The 24261-nt window shown below is 44.1% G+C and overlaps 1 protein-coding gene across 2 annotated transcripts in view; it reads right to left on the bottom strand.

Annotated features, from left to right (window-relative positions):
• Window positions 1–24261, bottom strand: part of LOC136586954 (ATP-binding cassette sub-family B member 5-like) — a 141209-nt gene that overhangs the window by 84371 nt on the left and 32577 nt on the right. Inside the window, exon 3 of one of the 2 annotated variants that reach the window (XM_066585312.1) lies at window positions 5920–6041. The exons of the other annotated variant lie outside the window; for it this stretch is intronic. Within the exon in view, the coding sequence (XP_066441409.1) occupies window positions 5920–6041 (122 nt within the window). The remainder of the gene's footprint in view (window positions 1–5919; window positions 6042–24261) is intronic. 2 annotated transcript variants of the gene reach the window in all.

The following is a 24261-nucleotide window of genomic DNA, read 5'->3' as shown; positions in this document are numbered from 1 at the left end:
ATGTGTTCAGAAATTTGCTGGGTTATGTCTGACAAGGAGAGGGAGTTTAGAGACTTCCAGTTCCTAGTTATCAGTAGTTTTATGGTCAATAGACCATGAGCAACCATCTTTCTAAATTTTTGAGGGATGTTCTCTATGCCTATTAATAATATTGCTAATTCTGGGGATGGGGGAATCTCCACTCCAGTTATATTTTTTATGAGATTGAAAAACTCAAGCCACACGGAATTGATGTTGGGGCATCCTCAAAATATGTGGAGAAGGGAACCCCTTTTCCCACATCCTTGCCAACATCTATCTGAAGTTCCTGGGAAGAAGTCTGCTAATCTCACTGGGGATCTATACCATCGGGTTATCGTCTTGTAATGGACCTCTACCAGGGAGGCGCAAGCTGATGCTTGGTTTGCCCATTTATATGCTGTGATCCATTTAGAGGTTGAGTGAGATTCTCCCAGTTCTTTTTCCCAGTTGAGAATATGTGCCTTTTTCTGAGAATTTTGTATGGATTTGCCTCTGTTGCAAATAAGTTCGTAAATGTCCTTCAGAGGGAGTTTGCAGGGTAAGGGGTTGAAGAGGTATTTAGCTAATGGGGAGGGTAAGGAGGTTTTCCTTGTTATCGTTTGCCAACTACTTTTAATTTGGGAGTATAAAAGAATGTCTCCACTCAGGAGACCATATTCCTCTTGTAGAATGTTGAAGGGTTTTATTTTACTTCCTATCGCCAAATCGGATATCAGCTCAATTCCTTTGTTTCTCCAATTTTTTGTATTAAGATTTTTTATTTGGAACTCGATCGTCTCTATTGGGAGAAGTCTTTCGTGATACGAAGGATGTGTTTCCATGTGTGGATTGCATTTTGGACTATTGGGTTTTTTATAGGGTCAGAATCTGCATTAGTGCTTGTGGTTAGTAGGAGGTTTCTAAGGGATTTATTGCCCAGAGAGCTTTGCTCAATTGTGGGCCAGCTAACTTCTTTGGAGGGAACCCCCCAGGGTCTCAGTTGGGCTATAGTGTTAGCTTCATAATAGGCTGTTAGGTTGGGCACACCTAAACCTCCCAATCTTCTGGGTTTGTACAATATGGCAGCTGCTACTCTGGGTCTTTTGTTATTCCATATGAATGTCATTAGTTGTTTTTGTAGGGTTTTAAGTAGTTTGGGGTTGCATTTGAGGGCTAATGTTCTAAAGATATATAAAATTTTTGGGAGGACTATCATCTTATAAATAACGATCCTACCCAGCCAGGAAAGTTCTGTCTTGTTGAAGTTATTTAAGTTCCTTTGGATACTTTCCGTTAGCATGGATAGATTGTGGTCCATAATATTATTTAGTGGTAGATTAATAGTAGTTCCCAGATATTGGATGCCGGCCGGGTCCCAGTCGAACGGGAATTCCTGTTTTATCAGTTCTGTGAGATCCGGTTGTAGATTAATTGGTAAGATTTTAGATTTGGTTGGGTTAACTTTATAAAAGGAGATCTTCCCAAATTGGGTCAAGAGGTTCAAGGCTGTTCTGAGTGAACTCAGGGGGGATGAGAGCATGAGTACAATATCATTTGCGAATAAGCCGATTTTATGCTGTCTGTTTGCTATGGGTATACCTCTGATTTCAGTGTGGATTCGTATTGCTTCCGCTAATGGTTCTAATGTGAGTATAAATAGTGAGGGTGACATAGGCACCCCTGCCTGGTCCCGTTGGTGATGTCAAAGGATTTGGAGATAACTCTGTTGGTGAGGACTCTTGCCGAGGGTGACCTGTATAAGGCTTGGATGGCTTGCATGATGTTTCCCTTAAATCCCATTTTATCAAGCACTGAAAAGGTGTAGCCCCAGTGAATTCTGTCGAATGCCTTCTCCGCGTCCAGAGTAAGGAGCAGAGAAGGCATTCGAGAGCTCTCGGCTCCATTCACAACCCCCAGCAAACGTCTTGTTGCGTCTGACGCTTGTCTGCCCTTTACAAAGCCGACTTGGTCACTGTGAACCAGATCCGGAATCACCTCAAGTAATCTTAAGGAGAGTATTTTTGCATAAATTTTTGTATCATTGTTTAGCAATGATATGGGTCTGAAGTTTGCGGGGGTTGTGGGTTCCTTGCCCGGTTTGGGGATTGTAACTATGTTTGCCTGAAGCATTTCGGGCGGAAGTGAGCCTTCTTTCATGGCTTTATTAAATAGATTTTTCATATGGGGTATTAGGTGGTCTTTGTAGATTTTATAATATTCGTACGAAAAACCATCCGGGCCTGGTGCTTTATCTTTTTTAGCTTTGTTGATGGTTTGGAGTATTTCTTGAGATGAGATGGGAGAGTTTAGTTTATCTATTTGTTTATCTAACAGTTTAGGGAGCTGTATGGAGGATAAGAAACTGTTTATGGCCGTTTCTGTGGGTTGGACTACTGATGGGTCCTTCTTGAGATTATATAATGCCTCATAGAATTTCCTGAATTCCTCAGCTATGTCTAGTAGGTTGGTAATTTTGGTTTTTGTTAGGGGGTCAATTATGAAGGGTATCTTTGCTTTAATTCTTTTTTGTTTGACTTTATTGGCCATCCATTTTGTTCCTTTGTTGTAAGCGGTGTAATAAGTTGTTTTTATAGATTTAAAATTTTTTTCATGTTCGTCAATCATAATGTTGCAAAATTTTAGTCCAGTTGTTCTAAGTTCGTTGGATATGGATGGCGAGGGGTTGGATCTCATAGAGTTTTCCAGTGTTTTCAGTTCCTCTAATGTCTTATTGAGTAGGCTAATTTTTTCCCTTTTGTATATGGAGCCCTGTTGTATTATTGCACCTCTTACAACTGGTTTGTGGGCATTCCAGAGGGTGAATCGGGACGTTTCTGGGGTATCGTTGATGTGAAAGTATTCTGTTATTGTGTCGTTAATTTTCTTTTGATATTTCGGGATCCTCATAAGGAAAGTGTTGTTTCTCCAGTTGTTGAAACGTGTTGCTTTGGGGCCTAATTTTAGTTTTAATATGATCGGGGCATGGTCAGACTAAGAAGTGACCCCTATTTTTGCTTCTTGTGTTCTAGTAAGAATTTGGAAGTCCACCATAAACATGTCAATTCTTGAGAATGACCTGTGCCTAAATGAGTAGAAGGTGTATTCCCTGAAGTTTACATTTAGGGCCCTAAATGCATTGAAAGGCTCGGTATTATGTAACCAGGAGGTCAGGTTTGATCCCTCATTTCTTCTTGTGTTGCTGGAGTCTAAGGTTTCATCTGCGATAGCATTGAAATCCCCATAAATAATTAATGAACCTTGTTGCACCTTCTTTACTTTCCTTGTCACTCCGTTCAAGAATCTAAGTTGACGAGAATTTGGGACATAAATATTGACCAGGGTGACAAGGAGATCATCAAGTTTACAAATTAGGATTAAGAATCTACCATCTGTATCCTCTATTACTTCCACCAGCTGGAAGTTTACCGTTTCTCTAACTGCGATCAGGACTCCTGACTTTTTTTTTTGGTGAGTTGGCCATAAAAAGTCTTGGGAACTTAGGATGAGTCATCTTTGGAGTATTATGGTTAGATAGGTGAGTTTCTTGGGCGCAGAATATATCTGCCTCCGACGAGATAGCCTCCTTCCACATAGTAGATCTCTTGTAAGGAGAGTTCAATCCCTTAACATTGAGGGAGACTAGTTTTAGATCCATATGTAGGTCCTTGATGAAAGGGCTTGAACAAACTGTCTCTGTTTATAGGTTAGTGAAGAGCCGGTTTCTTTTTTCGATCCGGTTGATGGAAGTGTTGATCCAGGTTCTTGCGAGTTTTATTCAATTGGGGATGGGGAGAAGGGAGTAGGGGTTGGGGTAAAAACAGATGCGATCTTCATACTCAAGGTAAGAACTTTACTTGAGCTGTGATTTGATCGTTGATAACGAATTACCAGAAAAGGACCTTTCCAGTTATTGGATTTGAGTCCTTGGAATAAGGTCTTGGTTGGGGGTTTTTGTAGATCAGCCGGCGTTCTGAGCTTTATTCTCTTTAGCACGAGATCTGGATAAAGATCATTAGGATCTAGGTTGGGGAGGCTTAGCGGTTGGGGGCACCTCCCTTGTTGTTTCTGTTTGGTTGTTTCCGTGAGCAGTCCTTGGAGATGTGGTTTGGATTATAGGCTTAAGACAACGGGATGTTCCATTTTTGTAAGATCTTAAAGCCTTCTTCTTGAGTGTTTATGATGGTGATGTTTCCTTCTCTGTTAATGAAAAGTTTGGTGGGGAAGCCCCATCTATAAAGGATATTATTCTCTCTCAGAGTCGTTGTTATGGGGGAGAGCTTTCTGCGCGTGGCCATAGTGGTCTGAGAGAAATCGGAGTAGAGCCTGATGTTTTCAAATGGTGGAGGGAGGTCTCTCATGCCCCTGGTCGCTCTCATAAGATTTTCTTTGATGTGGTAAAAGTGTACTCTTTCTATGACGTCTCTGGGAGCACTTTCGGGTACCCCTTTCGGTTTAGAAAGTCTATGTATTCTGTCTAATAAGCAGTCGTTGGTTGTTGAGTCTGGGAGGAGGGCCCTTATGAGATCTTGGGCGTATTTATTTAGTTGATCAGGTTTGACCGATTCGGGGATTCCTCTGAATTTTATATTATTGCGGCGGTTGCGGTCTTCCAAATCCGCCATTTTGTTTTTTAAGGATTCAAACTCTTCTTCGAGTTTGTAGTGAGCATCAATAAGTTCGTTGTGTGAACTAGTAATCTCTCCAGTTTTATTTTCTAGATGGTCTACTCTTTCTTCTAGTTCTTCAATAACGTTGTTAATCTTTTTATTCATTTGGGATATGTCTTTTTTAATCGAACCTTTTAAGGCTATGACCATATCTCGAATAAAGAATTCGGAAGCTGTTTGATTGGAACATTGAATGTTGTATAGGGGGTCTGCAGTGTCTTCTTCCTCTAGCCAATCTGTTTCATTAGAGGTTGGGGGGGTGAGGTATTCTCTCTTCTAGGGCGACTTTTTTCCGGGCTTCCCTTGGGAGAGCTTATACTTCTCTTTTCTGAGCATGTAATGTGCTGTGTTAGGGAAGATGGTGGCACCCCCTCGGCCCCACCTCTCTCCTCTGCTGCGCTCCTGTCACACTCCGTCTCCCCTCCTTCTAGATGCTCTCTTGCAGGGCTGGGGGATCGTGTATAGGGAGATTTAGAGGCTCCAGAGCTGGGAGACATCTGCTGCTGAGTGTTAGGTAAGTTTTGCTTACCGTTGTTCCCCTCTGGAGGTTCCGTCAGGGCCGCCGTTGCATTCTCCTGTCCTCCTCTCTCTCTGTGTGCAGGCAGCGCCATCTTGTCTGTCTCTTCCTCCGGGCCGCGCGCTGGATAAAAATCTGTCAGGCGCTTCGGTCCGGTCTTCACCGCTCTTCTCCTAGACATTGTTGGCTTCAGATGAGCTTCCCCTGTCAGTTTGAGCAGGTTTTTGCGGTCTCTGCTTGCTTTGTGTTACTTGTGGCTGATAATGGCAACGGAGCCGTTCAATACGCGTCCACCATTGGCTCCGTCCAGGCCACGCCCCCCTAGATGTCCACTTTTTGAACAGCTTGCTGTTCATGGTTGATCTTTGTAGGTTGTCATTGTGGATGAAAGCACCATTAACATTTCAATCTATCTTTATCTGTCCTATCAGGGCTGAGCTTTTATCAAAGCAGCTGGGAATACCACAAAAAGAATTGTGTAAGTGCAAGGCCCGTAGGCATGAAATTTGTTATGAACGACTTTGCAAATATGCCCATGACTACATCTGGTAACAGCCGAAAAAAGCTAATAAAGCAGATCAAAGTTACCTGCTTTTGGTTCTACATCTGTCACACTGTTTTGTGCTAAGACAGTGAAGTTGGCTGGAATTGATCTAAATTGGACTGTACATCCATTAAAATCTATATACCGTATGTGGATAACAAAGTGATTCTTGTCATTTGTGTGTACTGTACCTGCTGGAGTCAGTGGATTCTTCCAGTAAAATCTCTGTGGTTGGATAATTATTATTCATTGTTGTGTCGGGGTCTTTAACTGTGGTCATGTTTTCTCTTAAGTTATGCAACCAAGAAAACCACTATGTAGAATAAAAAAATTTGAAAATTTGGTTAACCCAAATTGGTAATATGATAATACACCTAATCCTAGCTAAAAGGCCAATAATACAACATATGGCTTTATATTACCAGCAGTGAGTTTATACAGTACATGCCCAAATACGTTTGCTAAAATGTGCCATGTTATAGTCATCTGAAACAGATCTTCCACATTTTAGACTTTGTCTTTGAAGCAAACATTGCTTAGTTCTTAGCCTCCAGTCTACCATCCAGACTGGAGGTGCTGCTGCATATCTCTGTCTCTCTTATCCTACCTTACTTTTGTATTGGTCGCTTTGCTCTATTGGTGCCAGCATTGGTTACCCCTTTTTTTGCTGATAGATTAGCCGAGACTTTTTGGTCATATACCAACCTATTTAGGTTTTTCTGTTGAACGACTACTTTATGGTTCAGATGACCATTTACCTACACTACTATCTCCTTTAGGTGTATGGTTTTGGTGTTGCCTTCTCATCTTTTAGGAAAGAGTGTGCAACAGGTGCACAGTCTGAAGGCCACTAGAAGGTTATTATCGGGCCATCTGCCTAGTACTGGTGCATACCTCTTGCCCATAGACTACCTCAGCCCTATACTCATATATTGGTACGGGTTATTTTGCCCATTTTTGGGATGACAATTTTTCCACTATAAGGTTCCTGATGAGTCAGTTCTTGACAGAATCGCGTTGAACCAAATAACATTTGTGAACCAATTTATCCGTGCTGTCCGGTTTTTCTGGACAACAAGCATATGAGTCATCTATCTTATTTCTGGCATCATTCCAGAACTATAACCTTCATTGCCATAACTATGAGTCATTGACCTTCATTTTGGTCACCAGCCCCTAATCACGGCCGGCTGGCACGTAATCTATAGGTGCCACCGCCTTTTTTCGTGAGTCAATACTCAAAGTAGACTGCTCTCATAGTTTTTCTGGCCACCGGCTCTTTGTTGAGCTTATTTTAGTTTTGAATGTCTATTTGTGTATGTGATATCGTGTCAGCGAGGCACCTCGAGTTTTTAAGTATTGTGTATTAAAAGTTACGTTTTAAGGAATACACACAGTGAATATTTCCAAAAGAATTTCTTTCTTCTCGTATTCCTCTGCCTCTGTGATTTAAACATTGCTTAGTTCCTCTCATGAGTTTACTATAGCTGATGAAAGTAAGGGTCCTTTTAGAAGGAGCAGAGTCTCATTTCAATTAGCGAGTGCCATCACCTCTTGTTCGTTCGCTCTCTTGCAGCCTGTTTATACAGGCAAATGCATTGTTGGTTCGTTCAGATGAGAATCGCTCACTCTTTTACATTCGCTGTTCAGACTGAATGATAAGCGAATGAGCCAACAATGGTTTTTATGACTGCATAAAATGAAAGGCAAAGAGCAAATGATTCTCGTTTGTCATTCAGTCGTCAGTTCGCATTTAGACTGAACGATTATCGTTCAGTTTCGCTCCATTGTTTTGAATGATAATTGCTCAATCTAAAAGCCCCTTAATTAACAACCATATCTGCTATTAGAATTCTGTACTTATGGCCATGTGACATTTCCCTAAAGTACCGAGTTTAATTTCTGTTGTTTTTCTTTTTTGTTTCATTTACTTGTATTTTGAAGAATATTCTAAATTTCAGAATTATTCATATGTATTAAAGTTTTTCTATCTGTAAAAACATTTAGATGTCAAGGTCCTCAATAACTGCAGCATTTGCAGGGTTAAACGCTGTAGAGTTGTGATGAGTACGTCCTCATTTTTTCACTAATTTTCTAGGAAAAAAAACCATAAGTAATAATCAGAGAGCAAATATGCTCTCTGAGTGATGTGGGGGCGGGTGATAGCATGAACAAAAATTCATGTCACTCTTTCCATGTGATAGGCAGATATATAGGAGAATCACAGATCTTCTCTGCTGTGATTGGTTCCCTTCACCCTACCTTTTTCCTCTGTATACACTGACTAAAAGAAGATGACAGATGTAAATTCAGTGATTCCAACTCTGTAACTCTGTTTTTCTAAGAATCTAATCTAATCTAATCTAATCTGATAGAACCAGAGCTACAGCTGTTTAAAGTAGAATGTACTAGAATACAGTTCACCACTAACTGCTTGGGGGTTAAATGATGTCACAACCAGACACTGTACATGGCATGAATCATCAATATGAAAAGGCCTATAGGACTCAAAAGCTTGCAAATATAATTTCTATAAGGTATCATTTCTATAAGGCCTCGCTCACACGAGCGTGTATTTGTGCACACGTATGTGCGCACAAAACCACGTGTCTATTAGAACCATTGTTTTCCAATGGTGTGTTCACATGTCTGGGTTTTCCAGGTGTGCAAATTCGCAAATCCTGCAAAAGATAGGATATTCGCACACCGGGAAGGTCCATGCTGCGCATAAATATTCCCTGCGGGGAGTCCCTTCATCACTGAACACTGTGGCAGCACTGTCACAGTGTTCAGTGACAAGCGAAGTTACAGCTGTGGCAGAGGATCGCGATGTTCTCCCATTGCTTTAAATGGGGTTGCCGCTGCTGCCAGCGGCCCCATTGACAGCAATGGATTGCAGTGATTTTCAGGGAAGGGCTTGAAATGTAAGCCCTTCCCTGAAAATCATCCCTAGCTTGTGTTAAAAAAAATATCCTCTCCAGCGCTGTCGGGGCTTGGTGCGTCTTGCCGCTTGGCTCCCTGGTACTGTACTGAAACTCTTTTAGCAGGGGGGGGGGGGTTAAAATCCTTGCCTCCTGAAAGGGCTGTATCTGATTGGTTGAGCGCTCAGCCAATTACAGACAGCACTCAGCCATTCATTGAATTCAATTCAATTTTTGCTGTACAAGGTATTTTTGTGTAAATCTAACTTAAAGGAGATGTCTCGAGGCAGCAGTGAAATTTTTTTTTTGCCCAGTCCCCCTTCTTCAGCATACATTACTAAGTACCAATGTAAATGGCTTTTAAAGCCGATTCCTACTTACAGTTCTGGCGTTTCATGAACTTATAAAAAGTTTCCCAAAGATGGCCGCCGCTTCTTTTCCCTGCGCTTGCTTCAGCCCGACGTGCTCGCTCCCGAGACGCCGGTCACGCTTCGTTTTAGCAGGGAGCTGTCCAGTGCTGATCCTTTCCCCTGCCCAAGGGAATCCAGGCTTCAGTATAGCAGGGAGCTGTCCAGTGCTGAATTCTCAGCAGAAGGTACTGTAATGCCTCCCTGCAATTCACTTTCCACTGTTTTAGATGAAATAGTTTTTTCACCTAAATATATATGCGTGTACACATTTTATATATATCTATCTATATATATTTATATATATATATATATAGTATACGTGTGTACGAGTATACGCATACGCGTATTCGTGAGTGTATATATACACACACATTATATATATATAATATATATATATATACACATACACACACACACACACATATATATATATATATATATATATATATACATACATACATACACACATACATATATACACACACATACATATATATACATGCATACACACGCATACATATATACACATACACACACACACACACATATATATACACACACATATATATATATATATATATATATATACATACATACACACACACATATATACACACACATACATATATATACATGCATACACACGCATACATATATACACATGCACACACACACATACACATATATACACACACATACATATATATACATGCATACACACACACATACATATATACACATGCACACACACACATACATATATATACATACATACATACACACATATATATATATATACCCACACGTGTTTGTATATGTGTGTGTGTATATATACATATATACACCCACGTGTGTCTGTGTATATGTATATATATATATATATACACATACATACATACACACACGTGTGTATATATATCTATGTGTGTGTATGTATGTATATATATGTATGTGTGTGTGTGTGTGCATGTGTATATATGTATGTGTGTGTGTGTGCATGTGTATATATGTATGTGTGTGTATGCATGTATATATATATGTATGTGTGTGTATATATGTGTATGTGTGTGTGTGCATGTGTATATATGTATGTGTGTGTATGCATGTATATATATGTATGTGTGTGCATGTGTATATATTTATGCGTGTGTATGCATGCATGCGTGTATGTATGTATGTATGTATAGGGCCCGGCGGTAGGCTCCGGAGGCACGGCGGGCAGCATCGGGGGCACGGCGGCAGGCTCGGGCGGCACAGCGGCAGCATCAGGGGCACGGCGGCAGGCTCGGGCGGCACAGCGGCCGCATCGGGGGCATGGCGGCAGGCTCGGGGGCACGGCGGCAGCATCGGGGGCACGGCGGTGGGCTCCGATGTCCGGCGGTGGGCTCCGGGGCCAGGCAGTGGGCTCCGGGGCCAGGCGGTGGGCTCCGATGTCCGGCGGTGGGCTCCGATGTCCGGCGGTGAGCTCGGGGGCCGGGCGGTGGGCTACAGGGCAGGGCGGTGGGCTCCGGGGCCAGGCGGTGGGCTCCGATGTCCGGCGGTGGGCTCCGGGGCCAGGCAGTGGGCTCCGGGGCCAGGCGGTGGGCTCCGATGTCCGGCGGTGGGCTCCGATGTCCGGCGGTGGGCTCGGGGGCCGGGCGGTGAGCTCGGGGGCCGGGCGGTGGGCTACGGGGCAGGGCGGTGGGCTACGGGGCAGGGCGGTGGGCTAGTGGGCTACGGGGCAGGGCGGTAGGCTAACACATCACCTCCGACCCCTCACTTACATGGGCGGCTTCTCGGCTGGGCTTCTCGTCTCCGCTCGGCTGGGCTGAGCTGGGCTTCTCGTCTCCGCTCGGCTGGGCTGCTGAAGTTTCTGCACCTTTCTCTAACAGAGGATGGTAGCAGAATGGCCCTCCAGCGCGCTCCCGAGAGGTTACAGCTCGTCTGCGCATGCGCAGAAGAGCTGTAGCGGCTAACACACTGAAGCGGCTCGCGCTGAGCAGAAGACCGGACTGCGCATGCGCGTCTAAAAAATGCAAGCCGCCAGCGAATTTAGACGGAACCATGGAGACGAGGACGCTAGCAACGGAGCAGGTAAGTGGAATAACTTCTGTATGGCTCATATTTAATGCACGATGTACATTACAAAGTGCATTAATATGGCCATACAGAAGTGTATAACCCCACTTGAGACAACCCCTTTAACCCCTTAACGCTCCAAGATGTACATTTACATCATGGAGTTTTGGGGTTTGTATAGAGGTGAATCTGGGGTCAATCCCACTCTATACAATGTAGGTGCTGGCTGCATCCTACAGCTAACACCCACCCATAACAGCTCTGATCAAGACTCCCACGGATCACAGCTGTTAACCCTTAAAATTTCATCATCAATTAAAACAGCTGAATTTTAATGTGATGAGATCAGAGGGAGCCATTTGGTTAGATAGATAGATTGTCTGTCAGATCGTGGTGTAATATAATACAATGCCATCACACCATCCCAAGATCTTGCCCCTCACACAACTATATTGAAGTAAAAATAACAATGTTATGACTGTCAGAAGATGGCGGCAGAAAATAATTTTATTTTTTGCCAAAGATATTTTGTATTTTGAAAATAGTACAAAAAAAAAACTATATAAATTTTGTATCGTAGTAATCGTACTGACCCATAAAATACAGCTTTTGTACACCGTACAAAATAATGATGCCACCTTGTATTTGTTTTGATTCTAAAGGAAAAAAATATCCTTCTCCCTATCCTATGCAATATGGAGAATATGCACCCCTAACCATAAAAGCTGCAAGGAAGTCCAAAGTATGAGTTATTCCTTTACTTTTCAGAGTAGTAGACTGTCATTAACTTTATAAATGGAATCACTCTGTGGGGAGAGTTTGATCCTGAGGTGTAATAAGAAGTTTATTCTATGTAACGAAGTTAGGAGTAAGCAGATTTAATCCAAAACTGAGGTCAAGCACTTCAGATTTAACCCCTTAACGACCGCCCCATCGGGAAACTACGTTCTCAGAAAGTGGGCCTTAATCCTAGAGGACGTAGTTTTATGCATCCTCTTTGGATTGATGCCCACTGGCCTGAGAACGTGACAGCTCCATGCTGTCAGTGCCCGCAGGTAGCCGACAGCATGGAGCTGTCATCCCAGGATGCGGGCAGTCCCCCCCGGCATTGCGATCGGCGCTATAAAATGAATAGCGCCGATCGCAAAAAAGTAAATAAAACAGTGTAAAAAAGTAGTAATTCAGCTGCTATGATGGATCGGATCCATCACGGCAGCTGAAAATACTCACACGGCTTGTCGGCGGTGTCCCACGGAGATCTGGTCCTCCCGGACCCGCCGGCGGCCTTCTGCGCATGCGAGCCAGCCGATGACGTCACGCGCACGCGCAGAAGCCCGGGTGTCCCCGGCAAATTTAAAATCTCCTGGCTCCCGGCTCCTAAAGGTAGCCGGGAACCAGGAGGTGTTACCGGGGACCACTGTGAGCGGTCCCCGGGCCCGCGATCACCGCTATCCATTGCGATAGCGGTGATCGCGAAAAAGTTGAAAAAGTAAAACAAAAGTAAAGTTTCACCTCCCCTCATGGATCGGATCCATGAGGGGAGGTGAAGATACTCACCCCCGATCCTCTGCGATGTCCCGATGTCCCGGGACCCGAAATCCCCGTCTGCGCATGCGCGCCCGATGCACAGAGGGGCTCGAGCCCCGGAGAATTCAAAATTGCTCTGCTCCTGGCTGCCATGTGTAGCCAAGAGCAGAGGGATGTCACTGGGGACATGATCACTGTCATCCAATGGATGACAGTGATCATGTAAAGTAAAAAAAAAGTGCAAAAAGTAAAAAAATAAAAATAAAAAAAGGGGTAAAAGGTAAAAAAAAAATAGTGCAAAAAGTAAAAAAAAAGTTTTAAAAAGTTAAAAAAAGCTTGCGTTTCATCTCCCCCCACGGATCATATCCGTGAGGGAGGATGAAATGACGTACCTAAGACCTGCGGATTTATCCGCGGACCTCACCCCAGCTTCTGCGCACGCGCCCGTCGCCAATGTGGCAGGCGCATGCGCAAAAGCCGTGGTTTTTTAAAATCTCCCTGCTCCTGGCTACAAAACTTAGCCGAGAGCCTGGAGATTTCACGGAGGGCCGCGGTGAGCGGTTCCTGATCACGTGTTCGCCGTTATCCAAAGAATAATGGCGATCACGTAAAAGTTAAAAAAAGGGGAAGGTTCATCTCCCCTCACCAATGCGATCGGTGAGAGGAGATAAAACTTTTTACCAGAGGCCTCCATATTTGCACCCCGACACAATCTTCTTCCGTGAACTTTCCCGTATTCTGCGCATGCGACCGCCGGCAAAACACCGGACACATGCGCAGGAGTCGGGGAGCCCAGGAAACTTAATATCTCCTTGCTCTCGGCGACCAATGGTCACCGAGAGCCTGGAGCAGTGACGGGTGGCCTCATTGAGCGGTCCCCGGACACGTGAAAAAATGGTAGCGATCTACCTTTGGCCGGTCTCACATGACCGGATACGAATTACGGATTCCGCATGCGTTTGATTAGCGGTAATACGCAGATCAATCGCATTGGATTACACAATTCCGCTCACATTAGCGGGTTGGAATTGTGTAATCCACTCGCAGAAAAGAGAACGCAGCAGGTTCTATTTTACCGCGGATATCCGCAACATAGAGCCCATTGTGCTCCATGGTCATGGATATACCTGCAGCCCATATGCAACTACGTTGTATACGGGCTGTGGGTACCCGTGTCATCGCTAAGCGACGGTGCGGGAAATACAAACAACAACAAAAAAAGTGTACTGCGCATGACCGCCCGTGTAAGTACGCAGTTATGCGCAGTACATTACGCGGCCGTACGCAGGGTCACAGCCGGGCTCACAGCTGGGATCCGCTGCGGGCCTCCACAAGCAGATTCCACCTACGGCTGCCTGAGCCCGGCGTTATTCAGACCGCTACCTGTAATACGCAATTTACAAGAAGCCCCGGGAACGCTCGCCTTCCTGCAGTTCCAGGAGCAGCTTGTTGAGCGTCTTCTGTGTGAGACCGCCGCACCTCATCAAGCTTACGGAGACTCACGGAACGCCACTTTTTACACCCCATCCCCGCCACTGAGGTCAAAAAATGACCCCCAAAAAGCATGAGAGGAGGGGGGATACCTGATTTTATTGCCCTATGTGCCCATCCCAACCAGCCTCCATAATTACCCGTCTTTGGAAATACTACACAGTTCACATTATTACTTTTATCTAAGATTTGGGGAATGCCGAAAAGGGCGTGGAGGGGTGGGGGGGGGATTTTAGGGAGTCAATTTTTATTCCGTACAAATGAGCAATGGGGCCTGGAATGTATTCAGTTGTGCCCTGCAATCCAACGGGTGTTCCCTGCATTATAGACCTAGCCATGTGTCCTGTAAGTAGATTAGGGCCACAATGGGTATGTTTTTGAACACGGGACAAACGGGGGTATCCATTTGGGGGTGAACGTCTTCATTCCTATGTACACTGTACAAAAACAAAGTTTTTAAATTGACAAAATTGCCAAAAAAATGAAAATCGTAATTTTTTCCTTCTGCTTTGCTGAAATTTAGTCAAATACTGTGGGGTCAAAATATGCAGCACACCCCTAGATGAATTCGTTAAGGGGTCTAGTTTTTAAAATGGGGATATTTGTGGGGGTTCTTTATAGTTTTCGACGCTCAATGGCTCTACAAGTGGGCAATGGGGCCTGGAATTTATTCCGCTGTAGCCTAAAATCCAACGGGTGCTCCTTCCATTATAGGCCTAGCCATTCGTCCTTTAAGTAGATTAGGGCCACAAGGGGTATGGTTCTGAACACGGGACAAACAGGGGTATCCATTTTGGGGTGAAAGTCTTCATTCCTATGTGTGCTGTACAAAAAAAAACAGTTTTTAAATTGATACAACTGCCAAAAAAATGAAAATTGTAATTTTTTTCCTACTGCTTTGCTTAGATTTATTCAAAAATTGTAGGGTAAAAATACACAGTACACCCCTAGATAAATTCGTTAGGGGGTCTAGTTTTCAAAATGGGATCATTTGTGGGGGTTCTCTGTCGTTTTGGCCGCTCAAGGGCTCTACAAGAGGGCAATGGGGCCTAAATTACCCTTATGCTAAATTTCTGTTCTGAAAGCCACCAACTACTCCTTTCATTTTGGGCCCTGTTGTGCATCCAGACAAAAGATTAGGGCCACAATGGGTATGTCTCTGAATACGGAAGAAACAGGGGTATCCACTTTGGGGTGCAAGTCTTCATTCATGTGTGTGCTGTACCAAAAAAGCAGTTATTAATACGACAGAATTGCAAAAAAACGAAAATCACAATTTTTTCCTTTTGCTTTGCTTCAATTCATTCAAAAACTGTGGGGTCAAAATGGTCAGTACACCCCTAGATAAATTCATTAAGGGGTCTAGTTTTCAAAATGGGGTCACTTGTGGGGGTTCTCTTTGATTTTGGCCGCTCAAGAGCTCTACAAATGTGCTATGGGGCCTAAAACGCCTTCAAGGAAAATCTATGTTCTGAAAGCCACCGACTACTCCTTTCGTTTTGGGCCCCATTGTGCATCCAGACATGAGATTAGGGCCACAATGGGTATATTTCTGAACATGGGAGAAACAGGGGTATCCATTTTGGGGTGAAAGGCTTAATTCATGTGTGTGCTGTACAAAAAAAGCTGTTTTTAAAATGACAGAATTGACAAAAAAACGAAAATCACAATTTTTTCCTTTTGCTTGGCTTGAATTCATTCAAAAACTGTGGGGTCAAAATGGTCAGTACACCCCTAGATAAATTCGTTAAGGGGTCTAGTTTTCAAAATGGGGTCACTTGTGGGGGTTCTCTTTGGTTTTGGCCACTCAAGAGCTCTACAAAAGTGCTATGGGGCCTAAAACGCCTTCAAGCAAAATTTATGTTCTGAAAGACACCGACTACTCCTTTCATTTTGGCTCCCGTTATGCATCCAGACATAAGATTAGGGCCACAATGGGTACATTTCTGAACACAGGAGAAACGGGGGTATCCATTTTGGTGTGTAAATCCTCATTTTCATGGGCTCTATAGGAAAAAAAATATGTCTTTATAATGACATATTTGCAAAAATATGAAATTTTATTTTTTCTCCCCTAAATTGAACTAATTCCTGAAAAAAACTGGTGGGGTCAAAATACTCATGACCCCCCTCAGTGAATACACTAAGGGGTGTAGTTTTTAAAATGGGGTCATTTGTGGGTGTATCTATTATTCTGACACTTATGAGCCTTTGCAAACTTGGCTTGGTGCAGGAAAACAAAGTGCTCCTCAAAATGCTGAAAAGTAATGTTAAATTTGTACGTCCTCTAAATGGTTAAAAAAAACACAAAAGTTTTTCAAGTGTGCATTCAGAATAAAGTAAACAGATGGAAATACATATCTTATCAAAAATTTGTACAGTATGTTTGGACATATTTGAGATATTACGGTTGAAAATGTGAAAAAATGACAATTTTTTCAAAATTTTTCCAATATTGGTACTTTTAATAAATATACACAAATAATATCGGTCTCTTTTTACAATCTAAATGAAGTGCAACATGTGGCGAAAAAACAATGTCAGAATCACTGGGATATGTAAAGCCTTTACGGAGTTATGCCACGTTGAACGATGCATGTCAGATTTCCAAAATTTGGCTCCGTCACTAAGGCGCAAACAGGCTTCGTCACTAAGGGGTTAAGAAGGCTTCACACACAGGTGTTTTTTATTTGCAGAAAAAAGGTCTCAGCTTTTGAGGCAGTTTTTGAACCAAAATTCATAGATTCATTAGGAAAGTGAAATATAAAGGATGGACTCATAATTCTGCCTGCTGGATTCACTTCTGTCTTTGGCTCAAAACACTGCATCAAACACATTGTGCCCCCCCCTCCTTCCCCTCCTAAAAAACTGCATGTAAAACTTTCTTCTAGAGGTTCAACTTGAGATCCTAGATTTACAAGAATCATTTTAAAAGCTGGTATGAGAATATATCCATCCAACAATAATGAGCACTTCTGTTTCTCGTCACCCACCAATTAACCTTTCAGGTTCTCAGAATGGTGAACAAGTTGTCCAAGTAACAGAACTTCCAATACAAAGCAGATCCCTCATTTAATAGGGATCCTGTCACATGTAGATCTACTGATAGTTAGACTACAATAAATCCTCCCCAATCCAGTCATATAAAGAGTAGATCAAGAAGTTGTTACAGAACCCGCTAACAGTACAAACTCCTCCATCTCAGTTGGACCTGATTACTGAGATCACTATAATATGTAATTCTATTTGACTGTCAATAAAATTGCCGATATTAACATAAATTTATGTAACATCAGAGTTCCTTTAATATCTGTTACATGTTAGATTAGTAAATCGCCACAGATTAGATTAACAAATACTCTTACTAGTTTTATATAATAAATAATAGAAATGGAAAGTACATATAGAAGAATCTGAAGCAACTATATGAAGAATCAATTCATCAGTTAATGTAATAATATCCAAGTGACTTAACATGTTAAAAAAAGATTTGCCTTACTGACCCGATTCCAGGAAAGAGGATTGAGAAATCTTATACCAGCTCGTTCCTTTATATAGAGGCAGAGTGAGTGGCGATTCATCTAGTGGTTGTATAATTTAATCTTTAATCATGTTGGGTGTAAAGGCCGGTATTGTGCAATCCACATGCAGGACTCTCACTACATGCTCAGGAATGAGTGAGGTCATTTCCCATTCCTTGAAAGAATAACTGGCTGATCATTGATTGGTAATAAAGTAGTTTTTGTTATTTAATAGAGATGAGCGAGCGTACTTGGCCATGCCCCTTTTTTGCCCGAGTACCGCGATTTTCAAGTACTTCCGTACTCGGGCGAAAAGATTTGGGGGGGCGCCGTGGGTGAGCGGGGGGTTGCAGCGGGGAGTGGCGGGGGAGAGGGAGAGAGAGACGGCTCCCCCCTGTTCCCCGCTGCTATCCCCCGCACTGCTACGCCTCCCCCCGCCCCCCCCGCCGCCCCCCGAATCTTTTCACTCGAGTACTGAAGTACTCGAAAATCGCGGTGCTCGATCGAGTAATTACTCGAAACGAGTACGTTCGCTCATCTCTATTATTTAATTATTGCATCTCGTCTTCTGTTTTATTAAACATGTTTTGATGAATTGAGGGTTTATCCACGATCATTCTTAGATACGAGGCTCTTTCACGTGGGCACTGTGACTTTTGACCACCCAAAAATTTAAAGAACCAGTGGCAACCGCGATCAACTCGCGGCTGCATCTCTAATTTTCAGCCATTCAAACAGCCGGGCTGCGGCGTATATACGATGCAGCCCTGGATACCGTCATCTGGGAGGAGAGAGTTCAACTCTGCTAAACTCCCGCCCCCTTTCCTCCACCTCTACGGCTGTTGACAAGGGGAGGGGGTGGGAGCTCAGCAGAGCTAGTCGCACCCTCTCCCTCCCCAGCCTATGGGAGCTGTTGGCAAGGGGAGGGGGATGGACTTTAGCAACGCAAGCTGCTGCTAAACTCCTTCCTTTTATCGGCAGCTCTCATAGGCTCCCATAGGAAGCTATGGGACTGGCCTGCGTATTCCCCCAAAAGATAGGACAAGTCCTGTCTTTTTCGATCACGCGTAAAAGCGGCTGGCCAGAATGTGCAGTGCGTGCGCTATCTTTTCCATCCGGACGATGTTACCCAGGGGAAAATTGGCCATTTGAACAATTGTGTTGGAATCCACCTGTGTGAATGCACCCTTGCTCTATTTTTCTCTTCAACAACTGTAGCAATAAAGGTCTCAGACACACTTTATGGGATAAGAATGGATAACTCTCTATTGCTTGTTCTATCAGACCACACCAGTACCGATCTGATGACCTCGTTGCCAGGTGCCAAATTGGTATATAGGGGAGTCCGCGATGAGAAGATTTGCTAGCAATTATCTATCGATAGCATGAAATCACTCCATGTTATGTCAAGGCACTTCTCCATGAGAACTCAATGAATTCTACTTTGTTATCAACATTACCAACTCTTATACAGAAAGAAGGCGTATTCAAGAGTGACTTGGTACAAAGATTAATGTTACATACGTGACAAAGCTTATTGATCATAAGGCTTATTGCCATCTACCAAATAGTCTTAAAGCTCTTAAGGGTCGCTTTAGACAGGGAAATCAGTACAGCCAGGATATTGTTATCGCATTAGACACTATTTCTGCTATCGCTGTGTGTCTTCTCTGTTAACACGGCTTAGTCTTATTTAACTTTTCTGTTGACCAACTATCTTAAAATCCTAGTTACTGGCACTACCAAGCATAGGTTTTAGTCTTCTATTTAAGTGTTGATAGTCCAATACAACGTAAGAAACATACACTTATTGCATTCTGAAAATTAACACTTTATATTCCATGACACTTGACTTACAGGAACTCTCTTGGCTTGTTGTCTCTCCTAATGCTATCAGTCCACTCACTCTGCTGAACTATATTTCTGACCACTTGATAGGCCTCAGGAAAGCAAGTCGCTTCCTTCCAATACAGGACTAGTACATTGACAACTCACATCAGCAACGGTTCCCTGAAGTCTCTCAGTCCCTGTCTTTGAAGAATACTTCTAGTTCGATGTATATTTCACTTAGCACAGGAGGTAGTTACCATGCCAACTCTGTGGCTTCCAAACAGCACCAACTGTCATCACTGGAGCAGCTCCTCACAGCCCCTCCTTCCTGGCAGCACAGAGCTCCGCCCCTTCTTTCTTCTGTGGCCTGTACTGCACTGTCTGGGCATGCTTAGTATAATTTGTGTAATTTCTCATTCAGTAATACAGTATATTCCATCTACACATTTAACCAGAGAGATCAGCTTCTACAATAAAGTAAGTCCTAGGCTGCACCTGGGAGAGTCTATTGATCTCGTATATCTAGATTTCTCTATAGCATTTGACACCGTGCCGCATAACAGGCTGATATATAAAATGAGGCACCTCGGTCTGGGCAAAAACGTGTTTATCTGGGTAAAGAACTGGCTAAGAGATAGAAGGCAGAGGGTGGTAATAAATAGTTTGTACTCTGATTGGGCCACCTTTGCTAGTGGGGTGCCACAGGGTTCAGTATTAGGACCCATTCTGTTCAATATATTTATTAATGACCTGATAAAAGGACTCCACAGTAAAATATCAATATTTGCAGACTATACAAAACTATACAAGATATTTAATACAAAGGAGGACAATGCATGGCTGCAAAAGGACCTAGATAAACTGGGGGCTTGGGCAGAAAAATGGCAAATGAAGTTCAATGTTGATAAATGTAAGGTTATGCACATGGGCATTAAAATGGATGTCACCAATATACACTAAATGGGGTACCACTAGGGAAAAATGATATGGAAAAATACCTGGGGGTACTAGTGGATTGTAGATTTAACTGGAGCAATCAATGCCAGTCAGCTGCTGTAAAAGCAAATAAAATCTTGGGGCACATTAAAAGAGGTATAGAGCGAGGGACAAGAACACTATTCTTCCACTATATAAGGCACTTGTCAGGCCTCACATTGAATACTGTGTACAGTTTTGGACTCTGGTGCTCAGGAAGGATGTTGCAGTGCTTGAGGGGGTTCAAAAAAGGGCTGCTAAACTTATAAATGGAATGGGAGGTCTGGAATACCCAGCGAGGCTATCAAAATTGGGATTATTCTCCCTTGAAAAAAGACAGCTAAGGGGCGATCAAATAGCCATTTATAAATACATCAGGGGACAATACAAGGTTCTCTCCCATGATCTGTTTATACCCAGGACTGCGACTGTAACAAAAGGGCATCCTCTACATCTAGAGGAATGAAGGTTTCATCACCAACACAGAAGGAGGTTCTTTACTGTAAGAGCAGTGAGACTGTGGAACTCTCTGCCTGAGGACGTGGTGATGGCAAAATAGATAGAGGAGTTTAAGAGGGGACTAGACATCTTTCTAGAGCACTATGATATTACAGGATATAGACATTAGGTGACCAGGGGGGTTGTTGATCCACGGAGCTTCTGACTGCCGGACTTGAGTCAGGGAAGAACCTTCTCTAAAGTGTTGATCCAGGGATTATTTTGACTGCCATTTTGGAGTTGGGAAGAATTTTTTCCCCCAGGGTGGGGTAAACTGGTTTCTGCCTCATTGTTTTTTTTGCCTTCCTCTGGATCAACATAGGGGGGTGGAAACAGGCTGATCTGGATGGACATTTGTCTATTTTCAGCCCAGCATACAATGTTACTATGTAACTGTGATAAACTACAATTACACACAAGTGCAGTGGAATACCAGTTACACAAATACCAGAACAATCTGCTAACATACATTTCAGGCATATTTACTCTTCCTACATTTTATTGTCAAGTGGTATTCTTACATATCATGCTGTCTATGTCCTCGTAGATGCAGTAAAGACCCCTACCTACTACCGGTAGACCACATGAGGAGTATACTACATGTACTATGGTACGTATATGTTTTTGATTCTCTTGTTAATTAATCATTTATCCATTTTTGACTTTGTCACAAGTATCTTTGACATATTTTACTCAGTAGTAGAGATGAGCGAGCACCAAAATGCTCGGGTGCTCGTTACTCGAGACGAACTTTTCGCGATGCTCGAGGGTTCGTTTCGAGTAACGAACCCCATTGAAGTCAATGGGCGACTGGAGCATTTTTGTATATCGCCGATGCTCGCTAAGGTTTTCATTTGTGAAAATCTTGGAAATTCAAGAAAGTGATGGGAACGACACAGAAACGGATAGGGCAGGCGAGGGGCTACATGTTGGGCTGCATCTCAAGTTCCCAGGTCCCACTATTAAGCCACAATAGCGGCAAGAGTGGGCCCCCCCCTCCCAACAATTTTTACTTCTGAAAAACCCTCATTAGCAAGGAATACCTTAGCTAAGCACCACACTACCTCCAACAAAGCACAATCACTGCCTGCATGACACTCCACTGCCACTTCTCCTGGGTTACATGCTGCCCAACCCCCTCCCCCCGCATGACCCAGTGTCCACAGCGCACACCAAAGTGTCCCTGCGCAGCCTTCAGCTGCCCTCATGCCACACGCTGGCCTCATAGCCACACCACCCTCATGTCTATTTATAAGTGCGTCTGCCATGTGGAAGAACCGGAGGCACACACTGCAGAGGGTTGGCAGGGCTAGACAGCGACCCTCTTTAAAAGGGGCGTGGCGATAGCCCACAATGCTGTACAGAAGCAATGAGAAATCCAATCCTGTGCCACCTCTATCAGGAGCTGCACACGTGGGCATAGCAATGGGGAATCCATGTGCCACACACTATTCATTCTGTCAAGGTGTCTGCATGCCCCAGTCAGACCGGGGTTTTTTATAAATAGTCAAAGGCAGGTACAACTCCGCAATCGGAATTCCGTGTGCACCCACAGCATGGGTGGCTCCCTGGAACCCACCAGCTGTACATAAATGTATCCCATTGCAGTGCCCTGGACAGCAGAGCTAATGTCAGATTAAATGCAGGTGGGCTTCGGCCCACACTGCATGCCCCAGTCAGACTGGGTTTTTTTATAAGTAGACACAGGCAGGTACAACTCCCTATTGTGAAGACCGTGTGGACCCACAGCATGGGTGGCTCCCTGGAACCCACCGGCGGTACATAAATATATCCCATTGCAGTGCCCTGGACAGCAAAGCTAACGTCAGATTACATGCAGGTGGGCTTCGGCCCACACTGCATGCCCCACCCTGACCGGGGTTTTTAATTCATAAACACAGGCAGGTACAAATCCCCAATGTGACGTCCCTGTGGACCCACAGCATGGGTGGCTCCCTGGAACCCACCGGCGGTACATAAATAAATCCCATTGCAGTGCCCAGCACAGCTGAGGTAACATCAGGTTTAATGCAGGTGGGCTTCAGCCCACACTGCATGCCCCAATCAGACTGGGGTTCTTTATAAGTAGACACATGCAGTTACAACTCCGTGTGGACCGACAGCACGGGTGGGTCCCAGGAAGCCACCGGCGGTACATAAATATATCCCATTGCAGTGCCCTGGACAGCAAAGCTAACGTCAGATTACATGCAGGTGGGCCGAAGCCCACACTGCTTGTCCCAACCTGACCGGGGTTTTTAATTCATAGACATAGGCAGGTACAAATCCCCAATGTGAAGTCCCTGTGGACCCACAGCATGGGTGGCATCCTAGAACCCACCGGCGGTACATAAATAAATCCCATTGCAGTGCCCAGCACAGCTGAGGTAACGTCAGGTTTAATGCAGGTGGGCTTTGGCCCACACTGCATGCCCCAGTCAGACTGGGGTTCTTTATAAGTAGACACATGCAGTTACAACTCCGTGTGGACCGACAGCCTAGGTGGGTCCCAGGAAGCCACCAGCGGTACATAAATATATCCCATTGCATTGCCCAGCACAGCTGAGGTAACGTCCGATTAAATGCAGGTGGTCTTCGGCCCACACTGCATGCCCCAGTCTGACCGGGGTTTTTAATACATAGACACTAGCAGGTACAAATCCCTAATGTGAAGTCCCTGTGGACCCACAGCATGGGTGGCTCCCTGGAACCCATCGGCGGTACATAAATGTATCCCATTGCAGTGCCCTGCTCAGCAGAGCTAACGTCACATACAATACAGGTGTGCTTCGGCCCACAGTGCATGCCCCAGTCAGAGTGGTAATATGTACCTTAACAGTAACCGCGTTGGTGGGAATGTGGTGGCGACTGCGGACCTAGTAGCGCGGTTTTATTTAGTTGGTTTTCGGAATGTGGCCAGGATTAAGTGGGCCGTGGCGGGGGGATGGTGGGGAGGCTCTCTTGTTGTGTTGGTAAAGGTGAAATTCTTGGACTGCCACCAGACGGACCAATGCAAAGGTATTTGCCAAGAATGTTTTCATTGTTGGAGGAGGAGTGGGATGTTTTTGAGGCACTACGTGTCCTCTCCACGTGTCCGTGGTTATATGCACCTTAACAGTAACCGCGTTGGTGGGAAATGGCCTCGCCACCATCATGTCTTTGGGAAGCCTCCGTTTCCACACCCCAGTGACATAGCATTAGCAGCGGTATAGGCAGAGCCCAGAATTAGTAACATTTCAGCGTTAGCATTAGGGACAGACCCCAGTAACATATCACTATCAGCATTATAGGGAGAGCACAGT

This window comes from Eleutherodactylus coqui, chromosome 12, assembly GCF_035609145.1.
Source record: "Eleutherodactylus coqui strain aEleCoq1 chromosome 12, aEleCoq1.hap1, whole genome shotgun sequence".
Taxonomy (NCBI): Eukaryota; Metazoa; Chordata; class Amphibia; order Anura; family Eleutherodactylidae; genus Eleutherodactylus; species Eleutherodactylus coqui.
This window is presented reverse-complemented; position numbering and strand designations above follow the sequence as displayed.